Source organism: Symphalangus syndactylus, chromosome 2 (assembly GCF_028878055.3).
Source record: "Symphalangus syndactylus isolate Jambi chromosome 2, NHGRI_mSymSyn1-v2.1_pri, whole genome shotgun sequence".
NCBI lineage: Eukaryota > Metazoa > Chordata > Mammalia > Primates > Hylobatidae > Symphalangus > Symphalangus syndactylus.
Window position 1 is genome coordinate 16,068,415 of NC_072424.2, and position 15,608 is coordinate 16,084,022.

At 46.9% G+C, this 15,608-nt stretch overlaps 1 protein-coding gene across 2 annotated transcripts in view; it reads right to left on the minus strand.

The window, feature by feature from the left end:
• Nucleotides 1-5,538: 5,538 nt before the first annotated feature.
• The window catches only part of BTBD16 (BTB domain containing 16), a 70,056-nt gene continuing 59,986 nt past the window's right edge, over nt 5,539-15,608 (minus strand). For both annotated transcript variants that reach the window (XM_063625459.1, XM_055246656.2), the window contains exons 11-16: nt 14,170-14,261; nt 12,493-12,575; nt 11,236-11,313; nt 8,725-8,823; nt 7,023-7,211; nt 5,539-5,685 (exon numbers count right to left, since the gene is read on the minus strand). In XM_063625459.1, coding sequence (XP_063481529.1) covers nt 5,617-5,685; nt 7,023-7,211; nt 8,725-8,823; nt 11,236-11,313; nt 12,493-12,575; nt 14,170-14,261 — 610 coding nt within the window. In that variant the 3' untranslated portion in view covers nt 5,539-5,616. The remainder of the gene's footprint in view (nt 5,686-7,022; nt 7,212-8,724; nt 8,824-11,235; nt 11,314-12,492; nt 12,576-14,169; nt 14,262-15,608) is intronic.

Sequence of the window (15,608 nt, forward strand, 5' to 3'; positions counted from 1 at the left end):
TGAAACAATAAGGAATAAATTGTATAAAGCACGTATTATGTGGTAGGTGCTGTACAAATCACATCAACTTATTTAATTCTTACCATGAGTTTGATTGCCCATCTCAGATCAGTCTCTGAGGCTCAGAGAGGTTAGATGGCTTGACTAAGGCCATACAGCTGGTAAGGAGCAGAGCTGAGACTCAAACCCAGGTCAGTTGAACTCTAGAACCCGAAAGACTTGGTGTGCACCAAATGAGTCCAGGGCCATCTTCCCTGTTGGAGGGGAGGGGCTAGGAGGTGAGCCAGAAGGTGGGCATCAGGAGAAGTGAACGAGATGTTTCAGACATGGCACATAAGATGTTTCGTTAACCAGTGCTCATGGCCACTGCTTTGGGCATTGGGACTTTGGGCTTTAAAACTCAAGTTCTCCCTTGAATCTCTACGAATTTCTCCCTTGTATGAAAAGCTTGTAAAATTATCTTAAGAATTTTTGTCTCAAGACTAACACTTCTCAAGTTCAGAGATTTTATGATGTGCATACTGTGGACATTTGGATAAACAGAGCCTCTCCCAGGATGTACAGCTCCACTTTCAACCACAAAGCAAGGGGACTCCCTGCTGTAAAATGAGTTTTTAGGTTGCAAATTTTTGCCACTAAAATTTTTGAGGTGGACCATGCCCCCTAGTGGAAAGGGGCGGACTGTGCATTATGGCTCACCCACAGGAGGTGCCTCATTACTAAGTTCTGTTTATTTCATATTCTAGGAAATCAGTTTTGCTTTGTTTCGAATCAGCCAGTGTGGTGAAATCAGTTCACAGGTTTTTTGTTATTGTTTGGATTTTGTTCTGGCACTGGGTAAGGAAGACAGTTGGGTGTGTGGAGCACAGTAAGAAACCCTGCTGTGGAATTGACACACAGATCAGTTTCTGGGTGTGATCCACAGACACCCTGCATCAGCATCCCCCAGGAAGCCTGTTATAGTGCAGATTTCTGAGTGTCTCTCAGACTTCAAAATCAGCCTCTCTCAGCTGGGGCCCCGGATCTGCACATGCACAAAGTCCCAGGTAATTCAGATGCATATTCAGTCCTAGAGCCATGAGGCTGGAACACCACCTGTGTACCGTTTCCCTCCACCCCCACCTACAAGGACAACCTCCCATCCTTCCAGGCCCAGGTACGTGCCACTCTCCCACCCTTGCCCCTGCTCAAGGCCCCATCATAATCGAATGAGTTATCATATGAGGCACACCCTGCACACCGCGGCCTGGCGCGCAGCATATGCTCTGTACACATTACTTTTGAACAGATAGATGTTCAAGAAATACTTGAATTAAACACCCTAAAACATTTCCACTCTTCTCAGTGGGCCATCAGGGGAAATAGAAACAGATAGGCCTGTGGCCAGGCCTGAGCTGGACTCCCAACTCTGCCACACTGAGGAGCCTTGGATGAATAAATTTACTTTACTTTATCTGGGCCCAGACTGGAATGCAGTGGCGCAGTCTCAGGTCACTGCAACCTCCACCTTCCTGGTTCAAGCAATCCTCCCACCTCAGCCTCCCAAGTAGCCAGGATCACAGACACGCATCACCACACCCAGCTAATTTTTGTATTTTTAGTAGAGACAGGGTTTCACCATGTTGGCCAGGCTGGTCTTGAACTCCTAACCTCAAGTGATCCACCCACCTTGGCCTCCCAAAGTACTGAGATTACAGGCATGAGCTACCGTGCCTGGCCTCAGCTTCCTTCTTATCAGACGTGGAAAATACACCTACCTCATGGGGTAGGGAAGATTCAGCGAGACGGTGCTTAGTAAACATTTTCCCACCAGAATCATTACGGCAGCTTGCTGGAGCTCCACTTCCCCCCTTGTACAATTAGGAGGTGGAAATGACATCACAGGGCCCCTCCTTGACACCCCAAATCCTACTGTCTCCAGTACCTTCCTGTTGCCCAAGAGGAGGGGGAGGCAGCCCAATCCTTCAGTCCTTCCCTTGTCCTTTTGGGGCTGCCTTCCTCCTGCCATCCCAGCCCTGCCCCAGGTTTTGGGGCTGCCTTCCTGCCACCCCAGCCCCACCCCAGGTTTTCGTGCTGCCTTCCTCCTGCCACCCCAGCCCCACCCCAGGTTTTGGGGCTGCCTTCCTCCTGCCCGCCCCAGCCCCACCCCAGGTTTTGGGGCTGCCTTCCTCCTGCCCGCCCCAGCCCCACCCCAGGTTTTGGGGCTGCCTTCCTCCTGCCACCCCAGCCCCACCCCAGGTTTTGGAGCTGCCTTCCTCCTGCCACCCCAGCCCCACCCCAGGTTTTGGGGCTGCCTTTCTCCTGCCCACCCCAGCCCCTCCCTAACATTCCCCACTCTGCTTACTGCTCACCTTACAGACACATTTTTGGCATCGCTGCTTGGCAAGTTTCTCTCACTCTTGCAAACTCCTGGCGCATGAGTTTACGTATTTCAAATACCTAACAGTTGCTTCCCCTAGAGACTGGGCAATCATTCACGTTTCAGAGACGCTTCCAAACAGCCTCTCCTCTCTTAGACATCTGCAGATTTGCTTGTCAGTGTTTTTAGTTCTTGTCACCCCTGTTATCCTACAGAACTGTGGTAAAATGCCACAAGGTTGCATTTTTTCTTGAGCCAGTAACACCAAGGCATCTGCACAGGGGCTGGTCCATAAAGAGGCCTTACATACAGTGCTGCCTGTGGGGTTCACAGCCCCTGAGAGGGAGGCAGAGGGGTGAGTTTATGTCCCTTTTATAGATAAGAAAGTGACAGTCATGGAAGGTAAGTGACAAGTGACTTTTCTGATGCCCCGCAATTTGAAGGTGAAACAAATACACCGTCTCCTTCCTCCGCAAATACTGTGCTCCCTATTAAAGAAATCATCCTGTTATCCTGTTTAACCTCCCCTGCCTTTTTTTTTTCTTTCTTTTTTTTTTTTTTAATTGAGACAGGGTTTTGCTCTGTTGCCCAAGCTGGAGTGCAGTGGCATAACCGCAGCTCCCTGCAGCCTCAACTGCCTGGGCGCAAACGATCCTCCCACCCCAGCCTCTCAAGTAGCTAGGACTACAGCTGCACACCACCATGCCTGGCTAAGTTTTATATCTTTTGTAGAGATGGGGTTTTGCCATGTTGCCCAAGGTGGTCCTGAACTCCTGGGCTTGAGGGATCCACCCACCTCAGCATCCCAAAGTGCTGGGATTATAGGCATGAGCCACTACACCCTGCCATCCTGATTAGCTCTCTCAAGAGAAGAATGAGGCTCTGAACTGCAAATCCCATTTTAAATGGAAAGAAAACTATAAATGCACCTAAAATTCCTCCTGGAAGGTCACCTACCAAACATCTCAGTGACGGCAGTCCCAGGCCATTTGATTTTCTTCTTTGTATTTTCTCACTTTTCTGTGACAACATGTATTATTTTATTGAAGTAACGTTTAGTTTTTAAAAAGTAAAAAAGTGAAACCATCATGTTATTTGAAAATAAACTACATCTCCCGGTGAAAACCTGGATGAATCTTTTAAAAGTGATGTGGAACAAAAGCATGTAGGCATGAAAGAGTGTGCACTGTCAGATTGTTTGTAAGATATTCAAACTAAAGGGCCAAATTAATTCATAGAGATGGAAGTCGGTGTTGTATTCACTTTGGGGGGTCCACTGGGGGCGTCTGGGGTGCTGGTTATATGGGTCACTTTATGACAATTCACCAAGCTCTATCATAGATTTGTGTGTGTTGATTTTGGTTTTTTAAAACATTGAATTAAAATACTACTTATCTGTATTACTGAGTATTTCAGCGCCCCTTTAGGTTATATGCCCGAGCAAGTGCCTCGCTTGCCTCACCCTAGACCCCGCCCTGCAGGGATGGGAAGAATCACTGAGGCCGTGTTATCCAATCATCCACCCCACTGAGCCACATCTGCCAACTCACCAAAACCCTTTACATTAGGGACTAACCTGGAAACATAAACTTCTCTAGGGGTTTCAAACAGAATCAATATAATACAGAGAACTGGTTCCCAGATGAAGTAAAACTTGAGAAGCTGAACAGGGAATGAGACAACCCAGAGACTGCAGTGAAGGAAGTCCCCACTGCCCCAGAGCCTGGAGGGACACAGGGACGAGGTGGTATCAGAACCAGAAGCAGGGACTTTTGATGGGTGCTGAAACCCTAGCAGGAGGCTGTGGGCATGAGCTGGGGCATGAGCTGGGCAGCGGAGGAAGGAGACACAGTTACTGCAGGAATACGTCCTCTGAGCCCAGAGGGTACAAACTACCCAGGCCGTTCCTGTTCTCTCTCTTCCAAGCTCCCATCATCCCCACCTCCCATTGACTGGACATGGCCAGAAGCAAGCTGGTGAGGCAGCCTGGGAAACAGGGCTTGGGGAAGGGCGGGGAGAACCTGCCAACAGGCTCCCAACACCCAGTTCCTTTGCTTCTCCCTGCCAGGTCACACTGCACAGGTTCCTCTGCTGGGAAGGAGGCTCCCACAGCTGTGCCTGACTCTGAGGTGATTATTAGACTAAACTTATCCACCTCATTGTCTGCAGAGCGTCATCGACTCTCCATCACTTTTCCAAAGACAATGGGTAATACAGTGTGGTGGACACACCCTCAGGTGCCCCCTTGTATAATTCTCTCCCCTTGTGTGTGGGTGGAGCATGTGACTTCCTTCTAGTCCAGAGAGTAGGGCAGAGGGGAGGGGCTGCCACTCCTATGATTACCTTACGTTATATAAGATGCTGTCTTAGCAGACTAGAGTGAGAGATTCTTTTGCTGGCCTTGAAGAAGCAAATAGCCATGATTTGAAATGTCTGTAGAGAGTCACATGGCAGGGAACTGCAGGGGGCCACTAGGGCCTGCACAGCCTTCTCTCTACCCCGGTAGCAGCCGGGGCCCTTGGTCATACAGCTGCAAGAAAATGAATCTGCCAACAAGCTGAACGCGCTTGGACATGAATTCTCCCGGCCATCTCTTCAGATGAGAAGACAGCCTGCCTGCCACTAAACTGTAGTCTTATGAGGCCCTGAGTATAGGTCCCAGTGAAGCTACATGAATTCCTCAACCATAAAAACTGAAGTAATCAATGTATTGTTTTAAGTCACTAAATTTGTGGTCCTTTGTGACACTGCAATAGAAAATAAATAAAGCGGGAAGGAAGGCTCTCTATTCCCTCTTTCCAAACTGCAGAGCTTCAATTTAAAAGGTGGGATAATAAATAAGTCACTCTGTACTTAAGAATCACTTCCTTCCCCTCCTACCTCTTGTTCTGTCTGAGCCCAAACTGCCAGGGACGATTGGCAGGCCTGTTGTTCTGTGTAGCAGGCAGAGCTGCATCTAAGGGAAGTCCTCCATGCTCCTGGCTGCAGCCTGTTGCTCCTGCTGGTGCTTCCACGGTGCTGGGAGAGGGCAAAAAGTCAGGGCTGGACTCAGGGTGCTGTGGCGCAGGGCTGGTAAATGCACTCTCGGGTCTGGCACATTCCACCCGCAAATGATACAGACGTGGACAAAAGTTCGAACGAGACCATAACGAACCAGGAAAGGCAATGGAATGCTTGAGTGCTCCCTTTTATGTCATTTTATTTTCTTTTATGCAGACCAGTCGGGGGGGAAATCCCATAGATTCTTCTGGAAACTGTCAAGACGCTGGGAAGAGGAATGCAAAACTTACGTAGATTGGGGTGCCCACAGTTTGGATTTTCAAGGCCTAAAACGTGAAACAAAACAAAGTGAATGTGACTTTTAGGATAAACACAATTGCCCGCCAGAAGGAGAAAGAGGAAGGACTAACAGTTGTAGAAAATGCTGGCTCTCAACTATGGTTGCGCATCAGAATGACCTGCAGAAGTTACTTGAAATAAACTGCCAATAAATTAGGAATAACTTAAACACAATAATGTGCACAAATCTGAAGAGGACAGCTTGATGAATTCTCACCAAGTAAATGCTCCTGTGTAACCATTACCCTGAACAAGAAAATATTTCATCCCAGCACTTTGGGAGGCCGAGGCGGGTGGATCACGAAGTCAGGAGATCGAGACCATCCTGGCTAATACGGTGAAACCCCGTCTCTACTAAAAAATACAAAAAATTAGCCGGGCGTGGTGTCGGGCGCCTGTAGTCCCAGCTAATCAGGAGGCTGAGGCAGGAGAATGGCGTGAACCTGGGAGGCGGAGCTTGCAGTGAGCCGAGATTGCGCCACTGCACTCCAGCCTGGGCGACAGAGCGAGACTCCGTCTCAAAAACAAAACAAAACAAAACAAACAAACAAACAAAACCAAATATTTCCAGCCCCACAGAAATCTCCTTCATGTTCCCTGTCAGTTAATTTCCCAGCCCCTCTCCCTCACCCCCACAAAAGAAATTGTTACTGTGATTTCTAACATCATAGAAAATAACCTGGAAGCTTTTAAAAATGCTGATACCCTGGCCCGACACATGGAGTATCTATCTGGGTCTGGTGATCTGGGTGGGGCTCTGGCCTTGGTAGTTTTAAAGCCCCCAGATGATTCTGATGTGCAGTCAGGACCCGGAATTACTCACTGGCTTGTAGCAAAGTCTTATTCTGGTCAGAAGCCAGGCCAGGCAGTGGATCTGCCTAGATGCTGGCAACCACCTACTGAGGTAGATGGGCCCAACCCTTCCCCAGTGGGCCAGAGTGAGGCAGGTGGGTCTGGGCTGTGGATTTCAGGGAAATTAATGTGTCACTCACAGGCATCAGTGGAGGTAGTGATGGCAAATACATTCCACGGAGTCTCCTCACCTAAAAAAAAATACCCTTTGATGCTTATAAAATAGATCTGGTGTGACCCAAATCAGGTAGTCTCATTTGGGTTATAGTTATCTGTATCCATGGTTTTTCATTCTAGAAGAGATTTCTCTTTAGCATTATTTGAGGCTGTGATAATCCTTAAGAAACTGAGCCAGATTTTCCAGGGATCTTCAGCGTAGAGCACTGGAGATTAGAAGCCAGTGATCCCCAAAAGGATAGGGGAGAGAAAGAGCAAAAAGGAAATGAAAGAAAAAGACAACATGAACACTTGCACGGCTTTTGCAGGATGGCGTGGTCAACCCAAACTTCTGCTTGATCTGGTATGTCCTGAACTCCTGCCACTTGCCGTCAACCAGGGCCTCGGCTCTGATCTCGTACTTCACCAGGCGTGCCGCTCGCAGGCTGACGAGGTTGTGCTCATAGACCGCGGCGGGGAATTCCAGGTCTGTGTGCTTTATTCTCTGCAAAGAGAGTGATTCCACCTTAGGTGGAACTGCAATCGGGGTGGCCCAGAGTTAGCAAAAGCTGGCGCTTGGCATATAGACCCTGGTATAGAATGTGTGCAGGCAGCAAGAGGGCATTTCCCAATTGGCACCATCTCCTAAAAGTTGCTGCTGCTGAGTCAGTTGTCACTGGAGCCCCCACCATACATAAACCAGTGGCTGATGGCCTGGGCTTTGGCCAATCTAGAAAAACACCATTAAGTCAAGCTTTATGATGCCTTTGCCAGAATTAAAAAACCAATGTAGTACTCATAAGGGCATTTGGACTGTTGCTGTCACATAATTCATCTCTTCCACCCAGAAGAATTCATTGTGTAGGGAGATGCCTGAGTCAGTGGAGACCAAGAGCTGAGGCCCAGGGAAGAGAAATGACTTGATCCAGGGCACATATGAGGTACTGGCAAAGCTGGGACTAAAACTCTGGTTTCTTCATTCGTGCATTAATTCACTTGTTTATCCATTCATTCATTCAGTCACTCATTTAAAGCCCCTTTATATGGAGGTTGCAGTGACCCAAGATTGCGCCACTGAACTCCAGCCTGGGCGACAGAGCAAGACTCCATCTCAAAACATAAAGAAAAATAATTTAAAAAAAAGCTCCTCTATGTTCTCGGTGCTGTGATTGGCAGTAGTAATAAAAAGATTAATAAGATATGGCCTCTCAAAAGCTTGCAGTTTAGAAAAGAGACTTGTAAGCAAATCTTAAGTGGAACACAGCGATCTTTCATCATACTTGTCATTGTCATCGTCAACATCATCACCCTCATCTTCCCTAATGCATATGGTGCTTTGTGTGTCAAGCTTGTTCCAAGCCACCCTGCACAGATTAACACATTTAAGCTCACAACAATCCGGTGAGGTATGTCCTGTTACCTTCTCTGTCTTAAAGGTGAGGAAACTGCACAGAGGAGAGTTCCTGGCACTTGCCCAGGTCCTATAGCTCGCAGGCCGTTTGCCTGCAGACTCTCCATTCCTAAATAGGACATTCTCCTGCCTCTCCTAAATCCAGCAGGAGCACTACGGAGAAGTCAAGCACCCTCCTGACTTTTCTGGGGTCCTGCCCATAGCCCGCTTTGCAGCTAAACAAAATTACCCCCTCTCCCAGTTGGGGGCATGACCGGTTATCTTCATGGGAGAATAACTGAATTGTATGTATAAATTGAAGACGAAGTGAGCCCCATATGTGGAGATAGTAGACTAGAATCTAATCCTGACTTTACCCATAGAGGCCATATGAACACAATGACGCTCAGTTTTTAGATCCTCATCTGCTAAATGGGACCAATACCTACTTCCCAAGGTTGTTGTAAAAATCAAATGACATCGCATATATGAGCATGGTTAGCACTCACAATACATTTCATGTCAATTAGTAATTTATGATGAATCAATTATTATTAATTCAACATGGATTGACTCTAACTCTAAAAGGCTGTTTCAGAGACATAACTTTTATGCACTCTATCCTTACCTGCATGTAAAAACTATAAGAGGTATTATCATGTTTGAGTCCCTTTATCTTAAAGAAGAATCCATATAGAGCAATCATTTTCGAATAAGTTGTATTCTCCTAAATTGGGAAAGACAAACAACAAAGTGAAGGGGGGAAAATATTTAGTATTCAAAGTCACCCGGGTGTGGTGGCTCATACCTGTAACCCCAGCACTTTGGGAGGCTGAGGAGGGCAGATCATCTGAGGTCAGGAGTTCAAGACCAGCCTGGCCAATGTGGCAAAACCCCATCTCTACCAAAAATACAAAAATAAAATAAAAAAATTAGCTAGGCATGGTGGCGCGTGCCTGTAGTCCCAGCTACTCAGGAGGCTGAGTCAGGAGAATTGCTTGAATCAGGGAGGCAGAGGTTGCAGTGAGCTGAGATTGTGTCACTGCACTCCAGCCTGGGTGACAGAGTAAGACTCTATCTCAAAATAAATAAATAAATAAATAAATAAATAAATAAATAAATAAATAAATTAAAAAAAAAAAAAAAAAGGCCAGGCGCGGTGGCTCACACCTGTAATCCTAGCACTTTGGGAGGCCGAGGTGGGCGGATCATGAGGTCAGGAGATCGAGACCATCCTGGCTAACACAGTGAAACCCCATCTCTACTAAAAATACAAAAAATTAGCCAGGCATGGTGGCAGGCGCCTGTAGTCCCAGCTACTTGGGAGGCTGAGGCAGGAGAATGGTGTGAACCCGGGAGGCGGAGCTTGTAGTGAGCCGAGATTGTACCACTGCACTCCAGCCTGGGCGACAGAGCGAGATTCCATCTCAAAAAAAAAAAAAAAAAAAAAAAAAAAAAAGTCAAGAGGGCATGGTAAAACAAAGTATAGCAACAATAACAAACGTCACTCATTCAGCAACTGATTTGAAAGTGAAAATACAACAGCAATTTTAACCTAGGAAACATGGGGAAAGCTAAACTGAAATCCTTGGTAGTGGTAATTGCTACTAACAATTTGGAATAAATTCACTCCAAATTGGATGGCAATTTCAACCTGAGTTAAAAAAAAAATTCTATACCACATAGTAATGGTTTTAAGTGTAACTTATACTATTTTGAATGAAATATACTTTCAACAATCATGCAAGAAGAGACCACTGCCCAGTGAACCCTGGAGGCTACCTTGAGAACTATTGTTAAAGGAAAAGCTGTCAGTGGCCCTTGAAGGTCAGCTTCGACTGATCCATCTTATTCTTTAAAAATATTTCAGTGATCACAATACTACAAAAAAATTACAAAGCAAAAAGGAAGAAGATATTTAGGCTGCACACAGCTCCAATTTATAATTGCTTCTATTTTTATGTTTTTCCCCATACTTTTCCCTATATCTCCCTTCACAGGTCCCTGGGAACCTATCGAGTTTGCAAAAGTTACAGCGTTCCCCCAAAACCATGCCTCACCCCAACATTCACAGTCCCCTGGCTGCCATCCTGCTTGGCAAAGGAGGTTTGAGATCAGGTAATCAGTGTTTCTGGAGGGTTTAGACCCTCCTTTCCTTGGTCTCACTACAAACAGTTGGTACAGTTAGCAGAAGTTGGTAGTAGACTTAGTAGTAGCTACTGAACAGTGACAATATTATTTACTCTTCATGCTCCTTAGTGAGGTAAAGAATAGGTTAGGTATGTTCTTAGATGACCTGTGGTCTATAGACCTTTGGAACAAAGCCTGTTGTTTCAATTTGATGGGCCCAAGAGCCACTATAGCATTTGCAGGAAGTCCTGGCTCTGTGATCTCCACCTGCCCACTTAGGCACGATGTCTCTGCAACCAAAAGGCTGAACCAGCCTCTCCAGGGATGACTCAGAGGGGACTCTCTGATGATACATTCAGCACCCCTAGTTCTTGAAACGTGAATTCTTTTGAGATCACTGCGGGGGTGCCTTGAAATAATCAAAGGAGATCAGTGATTTCTTGGAGAATTGTTTCCATCACAGGGAACCCAGCACGGAGCACAGCTACCAACCCCAACGCCCCCCTGGTCACTAAGTGCCAAGATGCCTTGCAATCAAGCTCCTTGACCCACTGCAGTTTTATTCTGAGATCCATCAAAATAGCTGCCCAGACTGAGTTCACCCCTATAAGCTTAAACATGGGCTTCGCATGGAGTCTTTTGTTGAGCCAGTTTGCAACTGTTGGTGTTTGTGGGAAATAGAAAGACCAACCCTTCCCAATTTGCCTTGGCCTTTCCTGGTTTTAGAATTGAAGTCCTACATCCCAGGGCAACTCCTCCATCCCAGTACCACCAGGACCGCTGGTCCCCTTAGTGGTGGAATTATTAAACGGCCTGTCCCAGACCCCTGCCTTGTGAATTTTATTTCCTGGGAACTGATGACCATGCAGGAGAGACACCTGTGATTCTCTCTTCTGGTCCCCTGACCTTCCTACCAGGAGCCAGAAGTGATCGTGGCTGCCCTCCAAAGGTTCTTATCTAAGCACGAGAGGGACAGTTCTTTCCCTTGTTCGGGTGCAGTTCTCAGTACCTGGTTAAAGAGCAGCCCAAATCTCACAGCCTGGGTGTTAAGATCTTTCAGGTGGACCATGTCGCCCCCATTCTCCAGCTGAAAGGAAAATGCACACAGCTGACCACGGTGGGATCCTCTGGACACGAGTGCCTCTCTTCATCTTCATGCCTCTTCCTTGATCCCTGCACCCCTCACCAGGTATGAAAAAGAGTTTTGCCTCTAGACTCACATTCAGTCATTCATTCAGTTCACGGACATTTATTGAAAACCTACTGTGTCTGGTACTGTGTCCAGTGCTTTCAGAGGATGCAAGGAGAAGACAGAAAAGTACCTGAGCAGTCTCACTTGGGAAATAAAATGTGTATATGGGGCAGAGATGATCACGGTCACAAAATCAAGAACAAGCAAGGCCCCTCATGGGAGGCTCCAAGGTGAGGGCTGGGGAGGGGAGGGAGCGGAATTCGAGAGGGTGGCATTGGCAGCAGGGGACAAAAGGAAGGAGGTGGGCAGAGTCAGAGGACCAAGAGGGAGGTGGGGACTTCCTGAGATGTCTGCACAGACTGTCCCCTCTCTGTCAGTCCTCTGCTGCTCTGTTAGAGCATGGTCCTGAGTTATGTCCCAGAAAAGCACCTCCTTGCACGGAGTCAAGATCTATGGGGCAGGGAGCGCTGAGCGCTGAGCGCTATGCACATTACAATAGGTATTTGTTGAGCAGGATTGAATTTTAACCAGTGACTCATACATCTTCAGAACTCACACACTGCCCCTCTTCATCTCTAAAAACGCGAGATTGAAAACACATAAGAACTACAACAGTTTGCATGGACAATTCACAAAGGGGAAATGCCACATGGAAAACATTCATGGTCACCAGTAATAAAGGAAATGCATGTTAAAAAATGAGATGCCGTTGTTCCGTTCTCAATTAAGAAAAGTGATTTGAAATTTAAATGCTCTATGTTGCTGAGGGTGCACAGAGAGAGAAATGCTTATTTATTACTGGAGGAAGAGTAATTTGGTCCCAACATTTGTTAATTTGTATCAAGAACAAAAATGCCTACGAGGGGAGCTCGAACTACCCGGATTCCAAGGCTGGGTCTCCTCCCTTCTCTCCTTCCCAGGCACTGCTCTCCCCGCTTTCCCTGGAGGACGATCCAGATGTGTCCTGACCTCAGAGCTTTAGAGATTTCAAATGTGAAACACGTCTCCAGAAAAAACAAAGTCAGAGAGGCAATAAATTTCGACAACTGTGTCCTTGCAGAGCAGGCAACTCACTGCGTGGTAATGGTTGGCTGTAATCTGGTTCAGCCATGACTCTGGGAAGAAGTTAATGTGCCGCAGCACCTCCAGATCCTTGCCTGGGAAGAAACACAAAGAGAATGTTTTTTAGTTTTATTCACACCAGAGCCTCAAAAGTCTCATTTACAGAAAGGAGAAGGAAGAAGTCAGGAGCTGAGGGAAGGGAAAGGGGTGGATGGTCTCCTTTAAGGTTTGATTGACAAAGTAGAAGTAAAACATCTCAGGGTCACTGTGGTTATGTTCAGAGTCAATTACTCTTATAATCCAAATCAATTCTCTTTTAAAAACATACAGAAATATCAGCCTGGCCAACGTGGCGAAACCCCGTCACTACTAAAAGTAGCTGGGCGTGGTGGCACACATGTTTAATCCCAGCTACTTGGGAGGCTGAGGCAGGAGAATCACTTGAACCCAGGAGGCAGAGGTTGTAGTGAGCCGAGATTGCACCAATGCACTCCCTTGGGGGACAGAGTGAGACTCCGTCTCAAAAAAACAAAACAAAACAAAAAACACAAAAAACCACCTTATACAAATAAACTTTCAAAGGAACCAATACATTCACTCCAAATTGGATGGCCGTTTCAACTTCAGTTTAAAAAAATGTCTATACTACATATTAATGTACAATTTAAGTGTAACATATTATTTTGAATGAAATATACTCTTAGCAATCCTGCAAGAAGATATTGCTACCCAGTGAGCCCTGGAAGATACCTGAGAACTTAAAGGAAAAGCCATCAGTGGCCCTCGAAGGTCAGCTTTGACCAGTCCTCCTTATTCTTTAAAGATATTTCAGTTCTCCCAATATTATCAAAGAAATTACAAAGCAAAAAGGAAGAAGATATTTAGGCTGCACATAGCTCCAATTTAACATTTCTATTTTTATTTTTTTCCCCATACTTTTCGCTAGATCTCCTTTCCCAGGTCCCTGGGGAAGAGTTAGTGTTCCCCCACAACCACGCCTCACCCCAACATTCACGGCCCCCTGGCTGCAATCCTGCCTGGGAAAGGAGGTTTGAGATCAGGTAATCAGTGTTTCCGGAGTGTTTAGAAGCAATTTGGACAAAACCACCTGGCCCCATCAACCATTCCTGAATTCTAGAGCTACTTATTATGTCTGGATAGCTGGAAATGGCTTTGAAAATGTTCTCAGATGTCCTTTCAGATGCAAAGATCTCACTGGGTGGCCTCCTGGACTGCCGAAAACATACTCCCCAACATTTCTTTCCTCTTTCCGAGTTACAGGTACCATCCCCTGTGCCCAGAGCATGAGGTTGAGGGAGCACAATTCCAGAGTTTTCTCCCAAACTGCAGAACAAGGGGCCTAGAAGTGAAGCATGTGAAGAGGCAGGACATACAATTAGATCCCAATAAAACAGCCCTCGGCAGCTGTACACTGCTTCACAATATATAAGCCCCTTCTAGCCATCACTGTATTTCATCAGAGCTCAGATTACCCTCATTTTACAGACAGGGAAAGTGAGACCAGGAGGCTGCATGACTTTCCCAAAGTCACACAGCTTGGAAGTGACAATGCCATGTTTCAGGTGATTCCCTTGGAAACATCAGGTGGGGCTCCCCCGGCAGTGGCTGAGGGGTGGGCAGGTGCCCAGCAGCTTTCCCGTGGATGCGGTCGCCTGGACCAGGGCTTACCTTTGGTGATGCCATGCAGACGCAAGCAGAGGAAGAGCGGCCTCAAGCTCTGTCCTATGTCCCGGTCCAGAAAGCAACAGTTCTCGGGAAAGCTTAGCAGAGGCATAAAGAAGAATAACAGACTTTCAGCAAACTCCTCTCTGGAATTAGCTCGGGCTAGGGAAAGCCATGTTGTAGAGACTAGTGGCTTCACCAGCCAGGGGGAGATGGGGCCTCGGTCCCTCTGGAGGGGTCAGGTACATGGAAGCAGATGGTGGCTTAGATGACATTTTATAAAGTCCAGCCCCAGAGATGGTAATGGAGACAAATGCTTATATTCCCCTCAGCATCTACCATTGAGTTCTGGGCATAGTAATTGCTCAATAAATGTGTATTAAATGACTGATGGGAACACATGTTACTTTACAGAGGACCTCAATATCATTTTCTCACTTGAGTCTCACAAACTTCCTGTGGGGCAGACGGGGCAAGGATCATGAGCTCCATTTTACAGATGGGAAAAAAAGGCTCAGCTCGGACTGGAACCCGGGACTCCTGACTCCCCCTGTACATACGCTGCCCTTCCAGTAAGCGACCAAATTAGGCGCTGCGAAAGTGCTTTCTGATAAAATTAAAAAGAAGAAGAGAATGGCTGTGTGGGGAACTAGTTTTAGCAGCTGGTTTCAGGATCAGTTCTGCTATACTCAGTTAATGCCAAGCTCCAAATAACTTCCTCATGGAGCTGAAGGTCAGCGCTGGGTTGAGAAGATCCAGTTCTTTTTGAGAAGACATGCACACACAGACACGCATTCCCTGCCCTTGTTTTCAAATAACTTACTTCACAAAAATTGTCACTTTTCATAAATGGGGACAATGGGGAACAAAGTTTCCAAGTCCCTTTGGAAATGCAGTCACTCCCTCAAGGCAGAGCCTGCATCGGACCCACCCAGGGTACTTGTAGATTATTTTTCCGTAAATCAAGAGTGGTGTCCAAGTCACACCCTGTCCCAGCTGGCCAGAGGGCACCACTGGCCCTGTGGTCCCCTCTGTCAGAGGTGCCCACCAGCTTTCCCGGAACCGTTTATTTTCATAAGATCTGGGAATTCCTGGGACCGCCCAACTGCTCCACACCAGTGGTCCCAGAAGATAGGCCTAGAGGTGCAGAAAAGTTGTAGGCACAAAGACAAGTGAGTTCTGATTCAGTTCAACGGTTATTTACGAGTATCTACCCTGTGCCTGTCTCTGGAAGTGGACAGAGCAGCCATAAATAAGGTCAGGCGGATGCTTTCAGGAGTGCAGAACTATTGGTTCTGGAACCAGCCCTCCATTACCCAGGGTAAGTGGAGCCGGGGCTGGGGGGTGCGGTGCCTGTGCCCTGAAAACACTGCCATCTTCATGGGACAAATAACACTCCCTCACTTCCTTTCCTCAGATGATCTGAGCCTCCTCCTCCTTCTGCC